Source organism: Scomber japonicus, chromosome 9 (genome assembly GCF_027409825.1).
Source record: "Scomber japonicus isolate fScoJap1 chromosome 9, fScoJap1.pri, whole genome shotgun sequence".
Taxonomy (NCBI): Eukaryota; Metazoa; Chordata; class Actinopteri; order Scombriformes; family Scombridae; genus Scomber; species Scomber japonicus.
In genome coordinates this window covers 40,179,339-40,202,191 of record NC_070586.1, presented here as the reverse complement: position 1 = coordinate 40,202,191, position 22,853 = coordinate 40,179,339, and the positions used below count along the sequence as shown (strand labels likewise).

The window sequence follows — 22,853 nt, the reverse complement described above, 5'->3', positions numbered from 1 at the left end:
TGGTGTTATTAGTTCAACAGGTTTATTCCAATCCTTTGTGACTCATGTATGTTGTAATTGCCACACTAACAAATGAATTCCAGTGAATTCCTACGTGCCTCGTCCTATCTGGGGAATCTGGATGCACAACTTCCTTGTAGCCACAGCAGGGTGGAGACTCCTGGGGAGGCATGTTTGACTCAGTGTCACTTCCCTGTTGGCACACATGAGGAGGCCAGCAGCAGGTAGAGAAGCAGGACTGGACACTGATTGAATTCTCATTGGCATCTTATTCAGGGGCAAAAGGTAAGCAGCAGTTAAAATGTAGCTGATTTGACAATGTCTATAATGAACTGTTTAGTTTGTATAGACTCATATGGACAAAATGTGCAGATAAGAATTGAGTACAAGGAAGTGTTCCAGGAAAATGATGCAGATTGAAACTCCTAAACATCAGTGCAGTTTGTGTGCAGGTTTCTCTCTATATTTTAAATTTTTAAATGGATTTTTAATAGTTATTAACAGGTGAAACTAAATATATTTTGATTATGCATCACATTTGGCTTTGATCCAGCCATAACATTCACTTCTATTTTTCCCATAATTTTCAAGCTGCTTAATTTAAACTTTATTTTAATTCATATTTCCCTCTTTTATTTGCTTTACTTTGCTGAATATTGATAGATGTGTAAACTGTCAGAGTTTAACTTTATGAGTCATTTTCTGCAGAGGAAATTAACAACATTTGTATTTTAGTTAACACTAAAAAACTCAATCAAATAATTCAACTTGCTTAAAAACACTAAATTCTCAATAAAACACCATATCAACTAGTTTGGCATGATCTTACATTATATTTATTTATTTTATATTAAATAAAGGTAATGGAATACAATTGTTCTAAATATTACATTTAATCTGGGGAATCATGTCAATCAGGAACCGTTTGCATTTTTTAAATGAAGTCATTATTAGTATAAGTCCACTTAAACACACTGTAGATAGATAAAATATTTAATATTTATCATTCTTTTGTGGTGACACCATTTGACAATGTGAAGTGATAAAGGAATGTATAAATATCTCCAACAGACCTAAATTTAAGTGAAAGAACAAAGACTGAGTCAGTGTCTCGATATAGGCATCCAAACTAATGGATTAGTCAGAAATGATACCAAGATTATGCAGACTAGACCGAGAAGATGAGGATAAGGTACCAAGGTTCTGCCTGATCACTGAGTGAAGGTTATCAGGACCACTAATCAAGACCTCAGTTTTATCTGCATTTAACTACAGGAAATGATTCACCATCCAGCTCCTACTTACATTTAAAAAGTTATTCAATACAAACAGTCTATCAAGTATAGCGTGGTGTCATCAGCGTTGCATCAGTAATGTTGCTGAAACTACTGATAATCTGTACTAGTGGAATCATATATATGGAGAATAACAAATAAATAAAATAGGCCCCAGCGCCTAACAAAGCAGCAGGACAAGTTCACCAACAGTGGATACATCTCAAATCTCTTATTTGACATTTTGTTGCTGCTTAGTCCTTGCTTGAACTGGAAGTTGTTCCAGTTCACCATCTTGAAAACCATCTCAAGTCACGACCTGTTTATGGTTTATTTTTTTTTGTCTATTGGTCTTGATTTTGTTCTCCTCTTTTCTTCAACATCCAGAATGCTTTATACTGACTTACTGCGGCTATGGGATGAGGAGGTGCAGGCGATGGATGCCAAGGACTGGCAGGGAGCTCTGGCTAAACTCGAGGGGATCACTGAACCCACGTCTCGTACTCTGTTCAATACTGCCGCCGCTCACCTGTGTCTGGGACAGCTGGACCTGGCCTTAAAGGTTTCTTCATCCTTAGTTTGCCGTAATTGCTCATAGGGTCTTGATTAATGGTCATGCTTTGGGCATGTATACAAATTACTCAGAACAACAACCCAAAACAACTTGAAAGCAGATATCTAGATATGAACACATAAACATGGAAAAGTTAAGCTGAAATCAGGGAAGAACAAAAAGCTAACTTCATAGCATTATAGCATAGCATACCACTTCTAGCTTTGTCTTAAGCCTGTTTTCATACCTGTGGCACCATGCATGAAAATTCTAAGATTTTCTAATGTTGCACATCTACCCCTAAGCCTAACCCTAACCCAACCAGTCCATGTGTTTTGTATGAATTTCTGTCTAGAAGAATGTCAAGAGGGTTGATGAAAACGTTATGCCTCTTAGCTCCTACCAGGCTTCTTCTCCTTAAATTAAAACTTGTGTTTTTTACTGGTAAAAGATGCAGGGAATCCAAATCTAAGCTTCATATGTCCCCTTTACAATGTTAAGTGCACTTTAAAGCCATGTTCGTCCATGACATACGAGTCAAAAGTCAGTGCAGTTGTGAAAGATGATCTTCAAACCTGCTTGCTGGACTACAGAACTAAATACAAAAAAGAAACATAATGTATCACGTGCACTTTCATCTGTCTGTGTCCCTCTTAAACTTGTCTTTTCCCTTCTGTGATGTCCAGGCTTTAGACTTGACCATTGCCAAGGATGAACGTCTGGCTGTTGCTTTCTTCCAGAGATCAGCAGTGATGATACAGGTTGACAGGTAGAAGACAGCACTGTGTCCCAAACAATGCACTACATTACAGCAAGACAAAGTCACTCTCTAACCCTCTTTTGTCAATGAGGCGTTACATTCATAACATAACAAAACCGCCCTTGTTCAATGCAACACACTCAAAGGTTTTATTGCTACTGCTAGTCTTACTTAGTCTATTATGAACAACAACTTATGGTGGCTGACAAGATATTGATGTGTAAATGACATGAATCAGTATATTGGTTGATTTAATCACTGTTCTGTACTTGTGCTACTGTTATACTGAGGTTTAGCATGTGAAAGATAGTGTTTGAAGAAGAATTGTCTGAAATGCTGTAACTGCCACTTTTGACCATAATTCTGAAAGAGGTGCGAATAGAATTGTAATGTATTACAGTTCTTTTTAAAAGATAAGTGACAACTCAATCTTGGATTTAAGAATCAGTTTTAGAGGGAAAGGCAGGTTGATACCATAGGACGACAGGGAGGGGTGGGGGGGGAGCATTTCCGAACATTTCTGATGACTTTATGGGTTGGACTTTGTAGTTAGACCATGGATGCATTGAAGGAATAGTTTGATATCTTGAGAAATATGCTTTCTTGGTGAGAGTTGAGTGACAAGATTGATACCACTCTCATATCTGTATGATAAAGTGAAGCCACATTAGCAGCCCTTGAGCTTAGCATACAGACTGTAAACAGGGAAATAGGTAGCCTGCTGTGTGTTTAAAGGTAACAAAATCCACCAGCACCTCTGAAGTTCACTAAATAACCGTCCATATAAAAAACTAAGTGGAATGCATGCGGTCAAAACAACATTATGTTTGGATTGTGGGTCATTTATGAAGGATTTGAGTCCAGGGTGCTTCATTTCTATTGTTTTTCATCTATTATTGTACACATCTGTTTGTCTGTTCTGTGCATTACTATCTGTCCAGGTTGGAAGAGGCTCTCTCAGACTGTATCTGGGCCCAGAAGCACATGAGAGGAAACACTGTCATCGACTACAAACAGCTGGGACTGCGATTCAAACTCTACAGCTGGCAGGTCTGACACTTGCCTCGCACACACACACACACACACACACACACACACACACACACACACACACACACACACACACAAACTGCACAGCACACCTGCACTCGCATAGAGAAACACCAGTCACCCAGCAGGCCTCTCTCGACACATTACGATGAAATCCAATCCATGACATCTATCAGTACTGACGAATGAAAACAGAGAGAACTGACATCACCTCCATTGTGTACTTCAAATTGAAGATACACCTGTGAGCTAACAAAGCTTCATTGATGGAGGTTAAGCAAGAGGTTACACAACCTGTGGCTTCCTGCAGATGATGCACCTGTGCCCTCAGCCAGTCAAAGGAGGCTGAACTGTGGCAGCTTAATGAAAAATCACTACAGATGCAGTCAGCTGCCTTCTGATCTGATGAAAAGTTGTTGAAGAGCACACTCCAATGAACTGATTGATTCTAAAGCAGCATATCGATTCACACAAGCACGCCTGGTAATGATAATTATAGTTTAATTAGGGAGGCTAGAGGGTGAAACAGTGGTTGGTAGATTGCAGAATCAAGGATTTATAGTCAGTGATAAAGAGGGTATTGGTTTGGACATTGCTCTGCATACATTTATGCACTGATTGCTTAAAGATCCAGCTAAATGGGTACTTGAACATCCTTGAAAACCAGCCATCTTCAGTGGAGACCTTGGGCTGGGTGGTAATCAATGGGTGTAAATAAAAGAAGAACCAAAAAATTCATCACAATCTATTTTAAAAAAAAGAAATCTTTTTATTGCCTTTCACTACATAACTGAGTACATCTTTAAAGCTAGACTCTATAAATATATTTTATACATGAACAACAGATCAGATAGATACCGTAAAAACCGTTGTGTATAAGTCACCCCAGTGTATAAGTCTTAGTCTATTTTGGGGGGAGTCATGCAGGGAAAAACACTTTTCTATTAAAGACTGGTTTATTTGAATGTACCAGTAGTTATTCATTATAAACACATATGTTCATACTTAAACTTTCTCAATGTACTTTTATTAGAAACACAACTAAAATACACATATTACACCTGAAACAGTGTGTCAGGATAATGGTTGATGGTCTGGTAATGATTTGATTAACTGAACAGGACTGGTATATTAACTCTGACTGTGTTCGGGTTAGGCTGAGTTTCAATTAAATCTTTTAAAAGAACACAGTAACTTCACATATTTGATACAGAGTGTAACTGTGTGCTCGCTAGAGTCCCAAAAACTCTTTATCAGAGCTGTCACTATGTGTAAATAGACTACTGCACCCAAGTCACACTTCAACATCAGTTTGGTCTGTAAATACTGAAACATCACAGCAACTAGTGTCTGAAATACTTCTGATCATTTTTCTGTACAACATACAACATTAACATGTCATCAATAGTCTATTTTCATTAGCTGCCGAATCACATCATTATATTTAAAATGATAGTTATTGTTATAGTTATCGTTCTTATTGTGGACATACTTATAATCATATTCAGTTCCAGCCTCTCTGCATTTTACTGGTATATAAGACGCACTTCACTTTTAAATGAAAAAGAAAATCGCTTTGCGTCTTATACACTGTTTTTTACGATAGATAGATAAATACTTTATTGATCCTTCACAGGAAATTGCTTGGTTTACATCAGCTAAATCCACACTTAAGAACTCCATATTTAACATTACAAAGAAACACATCTCTAACTTTTAATTCCTTCATTGTAACAGAGAGGCATTGGTTATTTATTAAGAGGAAGTCAGAATGGTCTAAACATCACATAGAAAACACACTCTAACTAACTAAAACTTATTACTAAAAATACCCAAAAGTTGTACTAATAAAACAAATATATGTATATTTATGTAACAATTAATAATAAAATACTCTAAAGTGCCAGTAAAGGTGATAAAAAAATATCTAAATATCTAAAAGATATAACACCTAAAACAAAATGAACCTGTGTACGACACCATAAAACCAGTCATTACTTCAGCACATTAAACACTGTGATGGCAGATGGCAGGAAAGACTTCCTGCAGTGTGATGATGTTTAAGTGTCACCAGATGATAAACCCATAGAACCCACTCACAACCTTGTTTTGCCTCTTTTAGGTCATTCATTTTGGTTTTAAGCCATGTAAATTTCCTTCTCATCAAACTTAAGTGTAGCAACAAAGAGCAGCTGTCATCATCCAAATAAACGAAAAAACCAAATGCACACTTCTTGTCTGGCATCAAATGATAGATAGACAAATGTATAAATGGGACACAGTTTGCTAACACCTTTATATAGAGATAACATGACTGTGCTGTGCTTCTAGCTTGCGCCTCTGATCCCAAAGTATCCAAAATCATTGGCATTAAAATTTATAATATGCAATTAAAGGATGTCTAGGTTGAATACAATACTCAATGTCAATACTATATGTACTTTGAAAGAGTTTTGGTTTGCTGTAATCATTCCTCACCTGCTACATTCCACTGTAAGAAATAGGAAGACAAATACAGTCCTTCTCATGCAAAAACTCTTTTAAGACTGTATATTAACATGATTCAGTTTTAAGATTGGAGTCTCACTGTTTAATGTCCCACTCTAAAATCCTTATAAACCTAATTTCAATCAGGAGAGACAAATGAACAGAGAAAAGATCATGTTTATTACAACAAAGTTAGTAATGATAGTCATAAACAGCCTTTGGTGCAGGGACATTATCCCTCAGCAGCTGTGAGATAGATTTATAGATAGATAGATAGAAGGATCTCCTGTGGAGTCCAGAAACTGACGGTGGTAACTGATGAAGTGATGACACTGATAATCCTGCAAAGACTGAGCAGAAACAGGCGAAAGGACTAATGCAGAGAAAAGATAGAATTTAAAAAAAAAGATAACAGTGAAGCTGCTGTGCTATTGGATAGATGTAACCAGCTGATGAAGAGGTTATAATCTGTCCACGCCCACAGTCAATGACTAGCTAGAAAGCAAAGTGAACATGCATGAAATATGAGAAGGATATGAGATTTCAAACTTCACAAAAGAGTCATTCTGATTGAGCTTTTGCTAAGCTCTGTCAATTAATCATTATTTGAATAATCAAATAAAGGCTGGACACTTCATAATAAAGAGAACAAAGCAATTACATAACTGACATGCATTTTTCTTTCACAATGGACAGACAAATGTTCCTTTGTCTTCAGCTCGTAGTTGTTGGAATGTCTTCATTATAAATTCCTGGAGTGACAGAAGCAGCTATTGTTTAGCTTTCCATAGAACAATATTTTAGGGAATTATGACAAACATAAGATAAAAATTAACAAATGAAAAATTGAACACGGGGACCTGCAACGCTTACACATAAAAGGCGCAAATATCCCCAAAGTAGTCTGACAATTTATATGACACAATTACAAAAAAAAAAAGGATGAACAATGAATTGTGTAATTCCTGAAGATGGAAAAACTGGCACAGGTCTCTGGCTGGTTAAAGCACTGCTCCAACAGAAGCATCTAATGCACAGACATATCACCCTGATGAATACCTGAATAATAATGCAGCTTTTTTTAGCCTTTGTAGCTGAAATGTGCTCCATCCTCCAGTGTCTTAAAACTGTAGTGCATAGGGAGATTTGTCCCCAAAACAGAATGTAAGTTTTGCAAAACAGAATGATCAGTTAGGTAATCAGTGAATAATTGATACTGACGTCACTATGAAAATCCCCTGAGTTCTCACATGTTAATAAATGTCCATATTAAATGTTTTTCACACAATAATATTATGCCTGTGATGTCCCCTAGGTGTTATATAATGCAGCAGCTGTGTACTGTCGGATGGGCCAGTGGGAGCAGGCCAGGAAGGTGCTGCTGTCAGTGTCTCAGGAGAGAGGCGGAGGTCGAGGAGGAAACATAGAGGTGGCTTTAGACAGTATCATGGTGAGTATCATGAACTTTCACAACTCTGAAAGGGCATGAGACTGACTTTGGAGACAAATTTCCAAACTCAATTACCCCAGCACTGTTCATTTATTTACTTTATTTTATTGTGTTTTCTGTGCCACATTTATATCATTGGTAACAATGTCACAACAAGGAAAGAAAGATGAGAATATTTCTGTCCTCACCTCTTTAAACACACAATGGAATGGAAACTTCCTGGACAACGGTTAGTCATTGGCAGCGCTCCATGGTCATGCTGGTGTACTAGTTGTCACGTAGCTAAAACGCAGGTGTGGGTGGTGTAAGGAGGCAGGTATTCTGAAATTCTATCAGCTGATAGTCAATCAGCAGCAATACTACAATGTAGTTATTTTGTTGAGAGTGAGTTGTACAATACTGAACTAAAGAAACACTTTCTGCTATGCATGTACCATTGCTGCCAAACTTTAAATTTAGCTGACAATTGAATAAAAGCTATCCTTTGATAAAGGCCACAAGATGTGACTGAAAGCCTTGATAAAAAATCTAGTGTGTGGACCTTGAGTTAAATTAGCAGCATGGGTCTATGGATGGTAATGTCCATCTGTCCATCAGCCTAGCACTTTGGTCCAGACTCAAACATCTCAACAACTACTGGATGGAATGCCACATAATTTTGGACTTGCAAATGTATCTACAAATTGTGAGCAACATCCCATCTGTCCAGTTTCAGTTGGAATAAAATCACATTAAGGAAGTAACAAGCCCATATCATTGTGTCTGGTGACTCTTAGTTCACCTGTACAGTACCTGTATTTGGCCAGTACATAAGGTGAGACAACGGTTATTCAAATAAAACTCTTTAACAACTGTTTCACTGAACAGAATCAGGAGGTCCTGGCTCCTCTCCTGGTGCCTGAGGGTGTGGTGTTTCGTCCCAGGAAACAGGAAGTGGAACAGCTCAAGCAGAGAGACTTTCTGGGCAAAGCAAAGGTAGAGTGTCTCTATGGTGAATGTTTGGTCTATGGTATCTATGTGTCGTTGTCCACAATACAGCTTAAAGGAAGCACATTTTAGTTTTAATAACACTAATTGAAAGAACAGAAACAGAATTCTTAGCCATCAGGCATTCACCCTTACATGAGTTATAGTGGAACTAAGCTAGTTGATACTACGCTTTGTATTACCAGAGAAAATCTAAAAATATTGTTATTTTCAGACATGGACACTAGTAGTGCGATAGAGTGATGGAACTAAATGTATCCAAGCAGCATGTAAACTTGACATGCCATTTGGATAATAAATTCATTGGCTGGTGTATGATTGGTTGCTTTCAGCTGTCTGTTTGTAGCCCAAGAATGATAAATGGGACATTCAAACTGGTCATTTTAACAAAATATACAGCCCTGAAGATAAGATGCTTAAAGATCTACATCCAAAGTCAGTACTTCAGTACTATGATGCTCTCCTCGCAGGTGATTTCCTCCATGATTCCTAATGATGATTTTGGAGGCTTTGAACCTCTCAGGATGCAGGTAAGACTAACCAAAGAGTCAGTGTGGATACATTTCTGATATTAATGTCAGTCACTAACTTTGCTATCCTTCCATCCACTCAACAGAAGCCCGGTTTCTATGAGCCCAAAGTGGATGGACCACAGTGAGTATCACCCATCACATGGTAATAATATTGACCTGTAATTAAGAAATACTATTATTGTCCAGTGAATTGACGATGTATGGTTTTTTACTCTCTGTCAGGGATTCTCGATACATGCGTATGCGGGTTCCTTTCATGGCTCGGGGTCCGGGCCAGTTGACAGTGCCTGGAGGCGCCATGTTATTTTTATTTGGTGAGGAGGACAGGGATGGGATGGCAACTGTCATATATGATGGACAGGTGAGGAGAAAGAGAATCTAATGTAGTAAGTCCAAGATACAGGTTTAATCCTAAAGACTACCATTTAAGAGTTGGTGCACTGAATTTGTTTTTGTGTTTCTCTACTTGAGTTTTAAAACACATATCTTCATGTGTGTCTTATATTCACAAGTCCAATATTCATTCTACTTTTAGATCTGCTTTACTGTCCATCATCTCCTGAAAAATATCTATCTCTTCAGCTGCTTCATGCCCCACTATGGTAAATAGGTTAGGGTTAGGGGTTAGGACTGTACTTTTCTAGTCTTTTGACCACCCAAAGTGCTTTTGAACTACATGTCACATTCATACACTGATGGTGCACCCATTGGGAGCAATTTGAAGTTAAGTATCTTGCTCAAGGACACATGAACATGTGAACTGGAAGAGCTGGGGATTGAATCCCCCAATCTTCTGATTACCTACCTCCTGAGCCACAGCTACCCCACCATGTATACCAGCTACTTGCTAACAAGATTGATGAGAGCTGTGTGAGTGAACCAACACATTAAAGTTTTGGTGAAACCAAAACAATTGGCTGAAAGACACTACAACTTTCTTAAAATGTTGTCACTACGAGTGACTCCTTTTGGATTTGCAGAATTGTTTTTATAGAAAATATTGTTTGTTGAAGCTTATCAGTTTATAACTATGTTGGTTTTGGTGCAAATTGACTCAGATTTATATAGAGAGTCACCCAACCACTCCCTAAAGATATTTTTCACCAGGTAGCAAATTTCTCAGTATATACATACATACATTTCACCTCTCCACAAAGTCTTTATGATACTTCCACAGTATAATTATGGGGAAAAACAATAACATAAAAGCAATCCATTTTAAGTACATTTAATCTTCAAACCCCACCTTGTATGATTTGGACACAATAGCAGAACAGAAATCCTTTTCAGGTTGTTCAAACCACCAAACTCTCAGACACAACATTGAGTGTTTGATGTGAGTGGTCCTGATGGCTTTTGACAAAGCAGCTTTTTATTGTAAGTCAGAATCTTTTATGTTTCCGTGTGTGATTTGTATTCATATTTTTCAGAGAGGACTCGTGCCAATGTCCCTGCTTGAGCCAGCAGAAGTCAAGACGACCAAAAGCAAAAAGGACAAGGTAATGTATTTGTTGCTGTAATAACATTCTTTGTGATGCTTTTGCCGTCATATTTCAGGCTTGTCTGGAGAGGAAAAACAGCCCAGGCTTTAAGTTTTAATAGCGACGTTTCACAGATTGCTCAAAATTAAATGATAATGAGCAGAGCTTTATCTCTGCTGCACCCCCCCCCCCCCCCCCCCCCCGAGATCAGGCGGGAAAACTGTCGTGTCAGGGAAAATACATTGAAATGCATTAAAAATTCCTGCCAGAGTTAAAACTCTTCAGCCAGAACAGGAAAAAGATTACTCCATTCTTTTCAACAAAAAATACATATATTCTTGCTGGAAGGAAATTTCATGTTCTTTTTCTCACAGTTTAAAAAAAAAACCCTTTGCTGTCGTGTCTTCCTCCACAGAGAGTTCCCAACGGGATTCCTCTCCCACCGGAGCTCAAACCACCCACTCGCCCAAAGGCCCAGTTCAACACTTCAGCTCCTCCTCGGGGTAAAAATCAATCGTGGTCCTCCTACTCTGACTCTGACTCTCAAATCTTCCTGCCTTCTTCCCTCAGAGCTGCTCTCCTCTATTATGCCAGCTCACTCTAGGGTCAGAGCTATATTTTTTCATGTGTGCAGTCAGTCTGGCACCGTGGCTCCATCTTCACTATGGTTGCCTGTGATTTCAGTGCTCCTGGAGTTTACTGTTTCACCCAATTTCCTTTTAATTGATGAAGGTCAGTGGTGATGCTTTTGCAGCAGATTGCAAAGACAGAGAAGTCAAATTGTAGGTGTGTAAATGTGTCCACCCAATGTTTCATTTTGGAACAAGACATTTACTTAATACTAGCCAGAATTTTGGTACATATAGACACATTAACATATAGATACATTAACATATATAGACATTCACATATAGACACATTAACATATAGATACATTAACATATAGATACATTAACATATAGATACATTAACATATAGATACATTAACATATAGACACATTAACATATAGACACATTAACATATAGACACATTAACATATAGATACATTAACATATAGATACATTAACATATAGACACATTAACATATAGACACATTAACATATAGATACATTAACATATAGATACATTCACATATAGATACATTAACATATAGATACATTAACATATAGATACATTAACATATAGACACATTAACATATAGACACATTAACATATAGATACATTAACATATAGATACATTCACATATAGATACATTAACATATAGATACATTAACATATAGATACATTAACATATAGATACATTAACATATAGATACATTAACATATAGACACATTAACATATAGATACATTCACATATAGATACATTAACATATAGATACATTAACATATAGATACATTCACATATAGATACATTAACATATAGATACATTAACATATAGATACATTAACATATAGACACATTAACATATAGATACATTAACATATAGATACATTAACATATATAGACATTCACATATAGACACATTAACATATAGACACATTAACATATAGATACATTAACATATAGATACATTAACATATAGATACATTTACATATAGATACATTAACATATAGATACATTCACATATAGATACATTAACATATAGATACATTAACATATAGATACATTAACATATAGATACATTAACATATAGATACATTCACATATAGATACATTAACATATAGATACATTAACATATAGATACATTCACATATAGATACATTAACATATAGATACATTAACATATAGATACATTAACATATAGACACATTAACATATAGATACATTAACATATAGATACATTAACATATATAGACATTCACATATAGACACATTAACATATAGACACATTAACATATAGATACATTAACATATAGATACATTTACATATAGATACATTAACATATAGATACATTCACATATAGATACATTAACATATAGATACATTAACATATAGATACATTAACATATAGATACATTAACATATAGACACATTCACATATAGACACATTAACATATAGATACATTAACATATAGATACATTCACATATAGATACATTAACATATAGATACATTAACATATAGATACATTAACATATAGATACATTAACATATAGATACATTAACATATAGACACATTAACATATAGATACATTCACATATAGATACATTAACATATAGATACATTAACATATAGACACATTAACATATAGACACATTAACATATAGATACATTAACATATAGACACATTAACATATAGATACATTAACATATAGATACATTAACATATAGATACATTCACATATAGATACATTAACATATAGACACATTAACATATAGATACATTAACATATAGATACATTTACATATATAGACATTCACATATAGACACATTAACATATAGATACATTAACATATAGATACATTTACATATATAGACATTCACATATAGACACATTAACATATAGATACATTAACATATAGACACATTAACATATAGATACATTAACATATAGATACATTAACATATAGATACATTAACATATAGACACATTAACATATAGATACATTCACATATAGATACATTAACATATAGATACATTAACATATAGATACATTCACATATAGATACATTAACATATAGATACATTAACATATAGATACATTAACATATAGATACATTAACATATAGATACATTAACATATAGATACATTCACATATAGATACATTAACATATAGATACATTAACATATAGATACATTAACATATAGACACATTAACATATAGACACATTTACATATAGACACATTAACATATAGACACATTAATATATAGACACATTTACATATAGACACATTAACATATAGACACATTTACATATAGAACATACAAAGCTCTTTCATGGAACATTTCTAAGAAATTATAAGGAAATGATAGACCTGTAAATTAAAGTGTTTCCTAAAATTCATAATCTCCACAGGATGATCCCTTATTATTTTAGTAATCCCCTGTTTTCTTATTGTTATTATCTAGCCAAAAGTCTACTTTGCATGCAAGACTGTCATGATAGATTGTCATGATATTTCCTGATCACATTTTTGTTCCTAAAGCAGGTGTGTCCCAACTATTCCATAAATGGCAGTGTGCCTGCAGGTTTTTGTTCCAACCAATCAAGAGCACACGATTTGACCAATCAGCTATCTAAAGACTGAGATCAGTTGTTTAATGAGTCAAGGTTGGTGTTCCTGCTTGGTTGGAATGAAAAACCTGCAGATACGTTGGCCCTGAAATATTTGGACACCTCTGTCTTAAAGGGATCAACACTTGGTTTTAACAGCCCCAACACCTTTCCTCTAGCACCACCCTCAGGACAGATTTGATTGATTTGGCCACAGAAGCTGCAGTACGCATTGTACTGTAGGTGCATTTAAAAAAAAGTCTTTTAAAGGACTTCTTGTTCATGTTGGATTAAAAGTTGGTTTTAAAAGTAAAATAATGTAAATATGAATGTTTAGTGCTTAGAAAAGGGGAGTTTACCACATATACAAAAAAAAAACAGGTCCATAAAAACACGCACCACACGATTTATGAACAGTTTCTATCCCAAGACCATCACCATAATGAACTATGAACTGAAAGGAAACCCCTCGAACTCATTACAACTTAATGTGCATGAATGTATTATTATGTGCAATAATATCTATGAACACTTTTTTTTAAAATCCCATTTTAACTGCATAAGCTGGCAATGAATGAGTGTATGGTATGTTTTGCTGTGCAGATGAGAGTATGAGAGTATGAGAGCATTTATTTATTTTTTATGAATATATTTGAATATTTTAGCCTCTTCCCTGAGCGTTCCTGAATTGCGATTCATGTTTTTGTAAAATAACAATAAAGAATCTGAAATATACCTGCCTAATTTTCCACCAGACTTCTACTTCACACTGCACCTGTACTGTATTCTCTCCACAGTGCGTTCTATCTCAGACACTCCACCTCCATCCTACACCACTGCCACCCACGCACCTCTGCCAGCCTCCCAGCCTCCTAAGTACACAGCCAACGCAGCCAGTGACCAGGTAATAACCCCCTTCTGAAAAACCACATTCATCCGTGCTGAGAGGTGAAGTCACATTTTAGATCTTTTTTCCTTGCACACACATGCACACACAGCCTTCACCTCAACTGATTCTGCCTCTACCTCATCTAAATATAGAGGGATTGTGTGGACTTGTGAATAAACTGCTTTGTAAGGTTGAACTTAGCAGGGTGAATGCTGATGTGTCCCGATTAAGTCACAATGACGCTCAGGGGAGGTAGTCAGCGTTTGGATATAAATATTCTCTGCACTATTTGAGAGTTTTTTCGTGTCTCTGCACGGAACAGTGACCTGAAAAAAGATTTATCCTCACATGAAATCACTAATGGACTTCCTGTTCCTCTGTTGTCAATGGTGCTCAAGAAGATTTGGAAGTTTTGAGTGATGAACCCACCCACAATGAGTGAGCCATGGCAACCTGCTGCAGCTAGAGACGGGTCATTTGATGTTTTTAACCAATTAGTTGAATCATCATGTTACAGCGTATGTACTGTATGATCTAAATGGATTCAGCAGTGATTTATTTATCTCAGTCTTACAGGAAAAATACACTCAGTAGATTTGAGTCACTGTCAAAATGTTCGGTTACAGCACCAAAATCTTGGAAAATTGATACTTAGAATAGTCATTCATTATTGTTGAATTTACATATGCCAAAAAATGCAACAAATATTTGAATCCAGAATTCCCTTCAGTAGTAATCTAGAAGCATCCCAATGTACAAGTAAAGAAATCTGCCTGTTTTCGGTCCTGTGGCCACCAGGGGACACTGTAGAGGCAGAAGTACTAATGTGCTGTGGATAATAGGATAATAGGATTGATAAACTCATTGATAATTTGAGTGAGTAAATGAATAAAACAGTGGTGAAAGAGCAGATTTGAAACATGCTTGAAACTTCAAACGAAAAGCATTGAAACACAGCTTTAGACTGGTGTTACTCTGATAACAAAGAGCTACTGTACAATGGCAAACATGCTGGGACTCCTATTTTTAGTCTATTTATTAACTGCAGCATGTGATATTATAGTATTTTAACTATTTTCACCATTCTGCCAAATACATATTCCAGAAGACTGGCTTCTAATCTATCTGCTCATTCGATGCTGGAGATTTAAATATTTCAACATGTATGGATGGATTGCCATGATATTTTGTACTCATGTGTCCCAAGGGATATCTTAGTAACTGTGGTGAAAGTTTTATTATATCCAAATAACAGATCCTGGCTGTAGACCTTCTTGTTTATTTGCACTTAGCATAAGAAAGACTTTTTGTGACCAATTGTATATTTAATTTACCAAGTGGAGGCTACAACACACTTATATCAAGCATTAAAAACAACCAACCCACAAACCACCAAAAACAATAAACTCCACAACCGTCCCATAGGTCCTCACCAATATAATATCATCATTCCCCTCCAAAAAAAAAGATATCTAATGAACTTTGTCATACCCATTGAATCATTATTGAATCACTAAATCCATGGGTAATTATTTAAAGTTAATCGAAATGAGCATTACCAGAAGATTTAAATCAGGCCCTGCAAAGGCTAAAGTAATGAGCTGAAGAATTTGTATGTTTTCTATCTTTTCTCCTAAGATAGAAAATTGGAACATGTATTTCCTAGGCTGTGCACACACACTTGCAGGGAAATGACACCCTAACCCTTACCCTAACCTCCTTAACAACAACGGTTGGTAAGGAGATGGTTAAACCAGCCATCAGAACTCTCTTGATATGAAGCGTTAAACTGAGTGATGTGTCATCATTCAACAATAAAATGTGGAGAAAACAGGGTATATATCACTCATATTGTCACATTGACCCAAAAGTAATTAAAAAAACACTGTACAGGTCTGTGCTGATCAGATAGATTGAAGTCCATTTTTTCGAGTGGAGAAAACATGAAAGTGGTTTTCCAGCCTAAATGTGTTGTATGCTGGTTTATAACAGGATTGGTAAGTGCTTCAGGCCCCAAGACAATTAGAGAGATTCTGTCCATGTAAAATCTTTAACGCTACATCATGGGACACTCAGAGTTCTAGTAATAAAAATACTGCCACTACTATTCTTGTAAGTGCTGACGTTAATACATACTTACCTAATATATTGTACTCACCGGTGGATCTTTGATAATAAACTAGTACAACCCTCTGGCTGTATTTTCAGTATCTCTAAATGTGTTTCTGCTCTGTGCTCCCAGCATCCCAGCTCATCTCAGGGAGCAGAGGAAGAATCTGTGGTGGTGAAGGTCCACTACACGTACACCGTAGCTCTGTCTGTCCCTCTGGACACACCGTACCACGAACTGAAAGAACGAATCGCAGAAAAATTGGGCCAGCCGGCATCTCATCTGCGCCTCAGGTAACCACAGGCCTGCCAACCCACTTCTGTCTCCTTGAATCTCAACAAGTGATGCTTCATTTCTAAAAATATGGGTTTTTTTTGTCCATTCAACCCTGTTGGTCCGATATAAGAGAAGTTAGAATGAGACATTGGACACTGAAGCTGCAGCTACATGGACATGATAGTAGAGTGTATGAACTGCAGCATAGCAATGGCGCACTATCATCATATTACAAAAGCACTGCAATATTACAACATTACATCCCATGGGACAACCAGGCCGATGATTTATCTTGACATGCAACACAGCAGTGCTTTAATGCCTGCAATCATCTGTGTTGTACCAGAATGAAGTGAAATGCATTTATTTTCTATCCTCAGTCAATATGTTTGACCCATCTATTACCCTGCCATCACTTCCCTAACCCATAAACCATCCATCCTTCTTTCTCTCTCATCAGACAAAAGCAGCATGGCTCACGGGTGTTGGTTCCTCTGTGTGGGGAGGTGGAGCCGGGCGCTACCATGCAAGAGGTGGCTGAGGCTGGAAGAGCTACTCTGTGGTGCCAGGTGAGGATTTAAAGTCTGTGTAAAGTAAGAATAAATATGAGTTTGACATACCACAGAAAAGTGTGTTGTTAACCACCCTGCCAAATTTGAAAAAAATCGCCAAATATATGAAATTAGGCTTCAAAGTTGTGTAAGACACCTTTTTCTCTGCTGCCAAACGCTGTGGGAGTGTCCGCCGAGTTCGCTGAAACCCCGCCCCCTACCAAGTGTCACCTGTCAATCAAAGTCTCCACCTCTACCAGAAACATGGACGCTGTCACTGCCCGATTTCCGGACGCTACGTCTGAGAGCTTTCTGCTGCTAACTCAGCTGCTAGCTTGGCGGCTAACTCGGCTGCTAGCTCGGCAGCTAACTCGGTGGCTAGCTCAGCGGCTAACTCAGCTAACTGGCTAACTGTAGACTGTAGTAGTAGTGTGCGCTGAATGTATTTATACCTCTACAGCAGCAGGGGCGGGTTTATGATTTTCAGACCCGCCCACTAAATCCTGAACACAGAAATGTTGAAACACAGTTTGTGAAGTCTAGCTCCACAATTCAAATCTAAACTTTTGAAATGCTTTTTACATCTTTTTTAGAAATACATTTATGACTTATTTAATGTGTTTAGAAGAAAATGTCTGAATTCACTTTACACAGTCTTTAAACTCGTAACTACACAACTGAAATGGAGCAAAAGCATGGTCATGAGCACTGATCAATCCTTTTAACAGTGGGTTATTAGGATCAGTTTATTAATGCACAAACATGTTGTTCAGTCCAGAGTAGAAGTAGTAGTTTTCAAACTGTGAGGTGTGGGAGAAAGACATGAGGTAAAGATACTGCCTGAGGTGAAAGAGACAGGTGCATGGTTCTGCTCTCAAAAGATTCATATTCATTCTTGAGGTCATAACACAGACACACAGACAAACATGGTTTTAGATTCAGTGCGATTGACAATTTCCGAGGATATTTTTATCAGCGTCTGTCATGAATAAACATCCAGAGGTCAGCTTAGAAATCAGAGAAAAAATATAGATTCAGAACATGTTTTAGATTTTCTTCAGCAGTTATCCAGTAATGATTCTTTATACATACACAAGTACATGGCACAGCAACAGGAACTGCTGATTTTTGGCGTACTCATAATGGAGCCAGTTTTCCACAATTTTAACAAAAACAGGGCTCACATTTTAGTACACAGATAATGAACTGAGGTGTAGGATGTTGGTGTGGACACTGAAAACTCATCCAGAACAGTGTAACATACTCTTATCCATTCTTCTACAGTTAGCTCAGCTGTTATACAATCCCCTCGTGACAAAATCTCATATAATTCTCATTTGTAATCCACAGTGAAGCAAAATAATTATGGTGCTCATGTTGAGCTGGTGCCTGAGCCTGATTCATTTACTGTTTATTCATAAGTTGCTCTTTTAACCCTTACATTCTGTTCATATTCTACACCCTCACAGTGTTCCAGGTCAATTTTCACCCGGTCTAAGAATCTCCTCATAAGAAGTGTCTGAAATTTTTGAACCACAGATGTGTTTAGAAAGCATTGATAGTCTCATTTATGGAGAAAAACAGCTACTATCACACAATATCATGTCCTCTTTTACCTAAGACACGGAAATATAACATAGCAATAATGATGGAAATGTATTTTATAACTTTATGGAAGTGTGGGGTTTATTGTAGAACCATTAGAGCCATCAGTCTTCACTGCTACATCATAAAAAGAAATCCTCATAACTACTATCTTATTAAAACTATTAACTATTCATTTCACTAAACACATGTCAATAGATACAGTTCAAGTTTGACCCAGAACAGCCTCAATGGACAAACATTTGTAGCACCGAAACAAAATTATTTTCATTTTTGTGTGTACGAAAAGTCAAAATTTCAAACAAATTTCAGGGTGTTTACAGCTGTTACATGTCAAAACGGGTCATAGAGAGAGAGAGAGAGAGAGAGAGAGAGAGAGAGAGAGAGAGAGAGAGAGAGAGAGAGAGAGCACCTGGCATATTCACAGTTGTAGTTATTGTTCCATTTAGATATTAGGGTTTCAATATGTCAAGGAGTTACAGTAGAAAGACTGTCCACTAATCGAAAAATCCCCAGTTTGATTCCAGTCGATGTGTCCTTGTGCAAGATACTTAACTCCAAACCGCTCCAGATGGCTGTGCCAACTGTGAACTGTGTATGAATGGTTAGTTTTCCTCCTGATGAGCAGGTTGGCTCCCTGTGTAGCAGCCCCTGCTATTCAGTGTATGAATGTGTGTGAATGGATGAATGTGACATGTAGTGTAAAAGCTTTGAGTGGTCAAAAAGACTAGAACAGTGCTTATAATGGTTTTTGAAACAAGCTGTAGTTACAAGTTGATATTACTTTGACATGCTGGGTGAGGATGGTCCAGTTTTTTTTTTCAAATGGAAGGTCCAAAAAAATACTACTACTACTAATAATAATATTACTACTACTGATTATTATTAATTAGTCTCTACACCAATTCACATTCATAAACTCCCCATCAGTCATTGATAAATGTTTGATTAAGCATCAATAAAGCTATCAGAGAGAGTGAGCAGAGTGTACTTATGGCAGAAATACATTCCTAATCACTATTTTATGGTTTGTTTTTTTAATTTGTACATTTGCATTTACAAAATGTGTATCAACTGTACAACATTAAAAAATAAATTCTACTGTGGGTCACATTAGGAAATGTGTATAGGGTGTTTTTAAAATTCTCAAATGTAAAAAAAAGATCAAATTTGACCCTGAACAGTATGTAAGGGTTAAAACGTGAAACCAAATCTATGTAGATTAATTGAATTGTGCTGCCAGGAAAATATGTACTTTACAGCTAATAACATTTCCTCATGTCCTCCCCTACTTCAGACAGAAGACCCACTGGCCAACCGTACCATCCTCTACCAGATGGTGGCGCTGTATGACTATGCTGCTCAGGGCCCGGAGGACCTGGAGTTCAGCGAAGGGGAAACCATCGACATCCTGGGTGAAGGTGAGGCCTTGGCAGGTCATCCTCATATTGAACGAGCAGTCAATGGAATCCTAAAAATATGTCTTGTCAGCAAATTTTGATTGTGAAATAATCTCACTGCTTCATCCTGCGTTCAGATGTGAGTGTGTGTGACCGCCTCTTTTTTTTTATGTTCCTCTTTTGTAGTTAATGAGGAGTGGCTGGAGGGACACTGCGCAGGAAATATAGGCATCTTCCCCAGCTGCTTTGCCTACAGGGAGAACGCCAACATCAGTGAGACCTCCCAGTTATAAAAGCGGAGCGTGTCATTGCGCACTTATCTCCAACCAACACATTTACCTGTGCTGGCTATTTACACCCTCCAAAGAAGCACTGTAGCGTACCAGCACCTTTTAGAAGAGCTTACAGTGCATCTACTGACTTTATCATCCTACTAACACATGTCTGATATGGCACCACTGTAATATTTCTGTTTGGACTCAAAGTATTTCTGTGGTTCTGAAACCTGCTGTAACTGCTGATTTTCTTTATTAACACTACAATATTCCTGCTGTATTCTAGAATATCAGGTTTGCAATATAATGACAATAAAGCTACTACTACTACATGTTGGGTAACACTCATTTAACCCATTTTAACATTTAAAGGCAATAGAAAAAACTTAATTTATATTTTAAGGACTAAAATGATATGCTTTTTCCTTGAGTGGCTTAGAATATATAAAAAGTGAAATAGTTCAGAATTGTTTTTTTTGCAGCTGGTGCACATTTTTCTACATTAAGGGTGTGTTTACTGCATTTATTTATTAGGACCTTTATTTTGAAGGATTTTGTAGTCACCAGAGCAGATCAGATCAAGGTAAAGGGTGGTTATGGGTAATCTTGGAACTATAGATAGGCATGTGTATGTGTTTTTGTCACTGAGACAGTGGGTTCAGAGTTTTCATAGTGTTGCCAGGGTTGGCACACTCCTGTATTCCTTTGAGGTGTTATGGGGAAATCTTGAAACTGTGAAAGACGAAAAAAATAGTGTGTGTAGGCATCATCAAATATGGTGTACACACTGCAATATAGTGACACAGCAAACAAGCCTGTACACAGAAACAAATCAAACCCATCAATTCCTAGGCAACCAATATAGTTCTGAAGTGGAGGGCAGCTTTCTTACAACTATTAAAAAAAAGGACAGGAGCACCTTATTTTTTCACTGATTTGGTGGAGTGGAAGGTGTGATTTGGTGCATCTGTTATTCCAAGATGAAAAAGGAGGCAGTGTGCTGAAGAGAAATGATTAGGAGAGGAGGACAACATAGAGGAAAGGTCTTTGTGACTTCTTTCACTCAATGGCATTGTCAACTTCCTCACACAGCAGCCACAGCAGCACACAAGTCCAAATGTCCTGATCAGTCTGCAGGCTCACTAGTTAGCTGTGAAAAGGAGGACATGTAGATGGTTTTAATGGGTATAATGAACTATAGTGTTTAATTGGGAATGAGTTTTCTCCATAAACTAATAGTGTCAAATTGAAATAAACTCTCTCTGTTCGCTGAAACACTACTATATCAGACATTTGAGACATATGAATAAGTTATGATTGAAGACAAATACTGTGCATTATTTAACCTTTAAATTACCCTCATGTCTGCTTATAACCAAACCATTGTATGCTACAGTATGCATTAAATGTTTACCTGCTGTTTATAATAATAAATAAGGGGTGTTGTTCAGAAGCTGTGTATTGAAGCTATATGTCTTCAAATAATTAAAGTCCCCCTTTAATCAAAAATGTGTTTTCTTTATTATTTGTGATATTTGAGTTTCATGATGTATGTGCAGAGTTTGACACTGGAAGGCTGTTTTTTATATCATCTGCTAGAAGTGGAAAATGTCTCCCTTTGACAGTGTAAGCTGGAGGCCAATCATGGTTCAGTATGCAAATTAGTGTGATGTGGTAATCCATTGCATAAACACTGAGAATGGATTTTTCAGTGAAGTAGGAAACATCCTGTGTCCAGCAGTTAAACTTTTCAAATTAACAATATTTTAATATTTGTACATATATATTAACTGGATTTTTCAATGTAGGTATAACATTTTAATGCGGTCATTCTAATTATTTGTAGACTTAGATACACATCATTATTCCAGGGAGAGTATGTTTTTCTTTAAAAAAAAGAAAAAGAAAAAGAAAAGAGAGGATCCTTAAATAACATTTTTAAAATAA

At 36.7% G+C, this 22,853-nt stretch overlaps 1 protein-coding gene across 1 annotated transcript; it reads left to right on the top strand.

Moving 5' to 3' along the window:
* The first annotated feature begins 219 nt into the window (after nt 1–219).
* Nucleotides 220–21,211, top strand: LOC128365179 (NADPH oxidase activator 1-like). The gene is made up of 16 exons (XM_053325839.1): nt 220–285; nt 1,662–1,836; nt 2,514–2,596; nt 3,529–3,637; nt 7,440–7,574; nt 8,442–8,549; nt 9,032–9,091; nt 9,178–9,215; nt 9,317–9,455; nt 10,525–10,593; nt 10,991–11,078; nt 14,598–14,704; nt 16,932–17,092; nt 17,536–17,644; nt 20,529–20,652; nt 20,818–21,211. The coding sequence occupies exons 2-16, from the start codon at nt 1,663–1,665 to the stop codon at nt 20,922–20,924; spliced, it is 1,611 nt and encodes a 536-aa protein (XP_053181814.1). The 5' UTR covers nt 220–285; nt 1,662; the 3' UTR covers nt 20,925–21,211.
* The last annotated feature ends 1,642 nt before the right edge of the window (nt 21,212–22,853 follow it).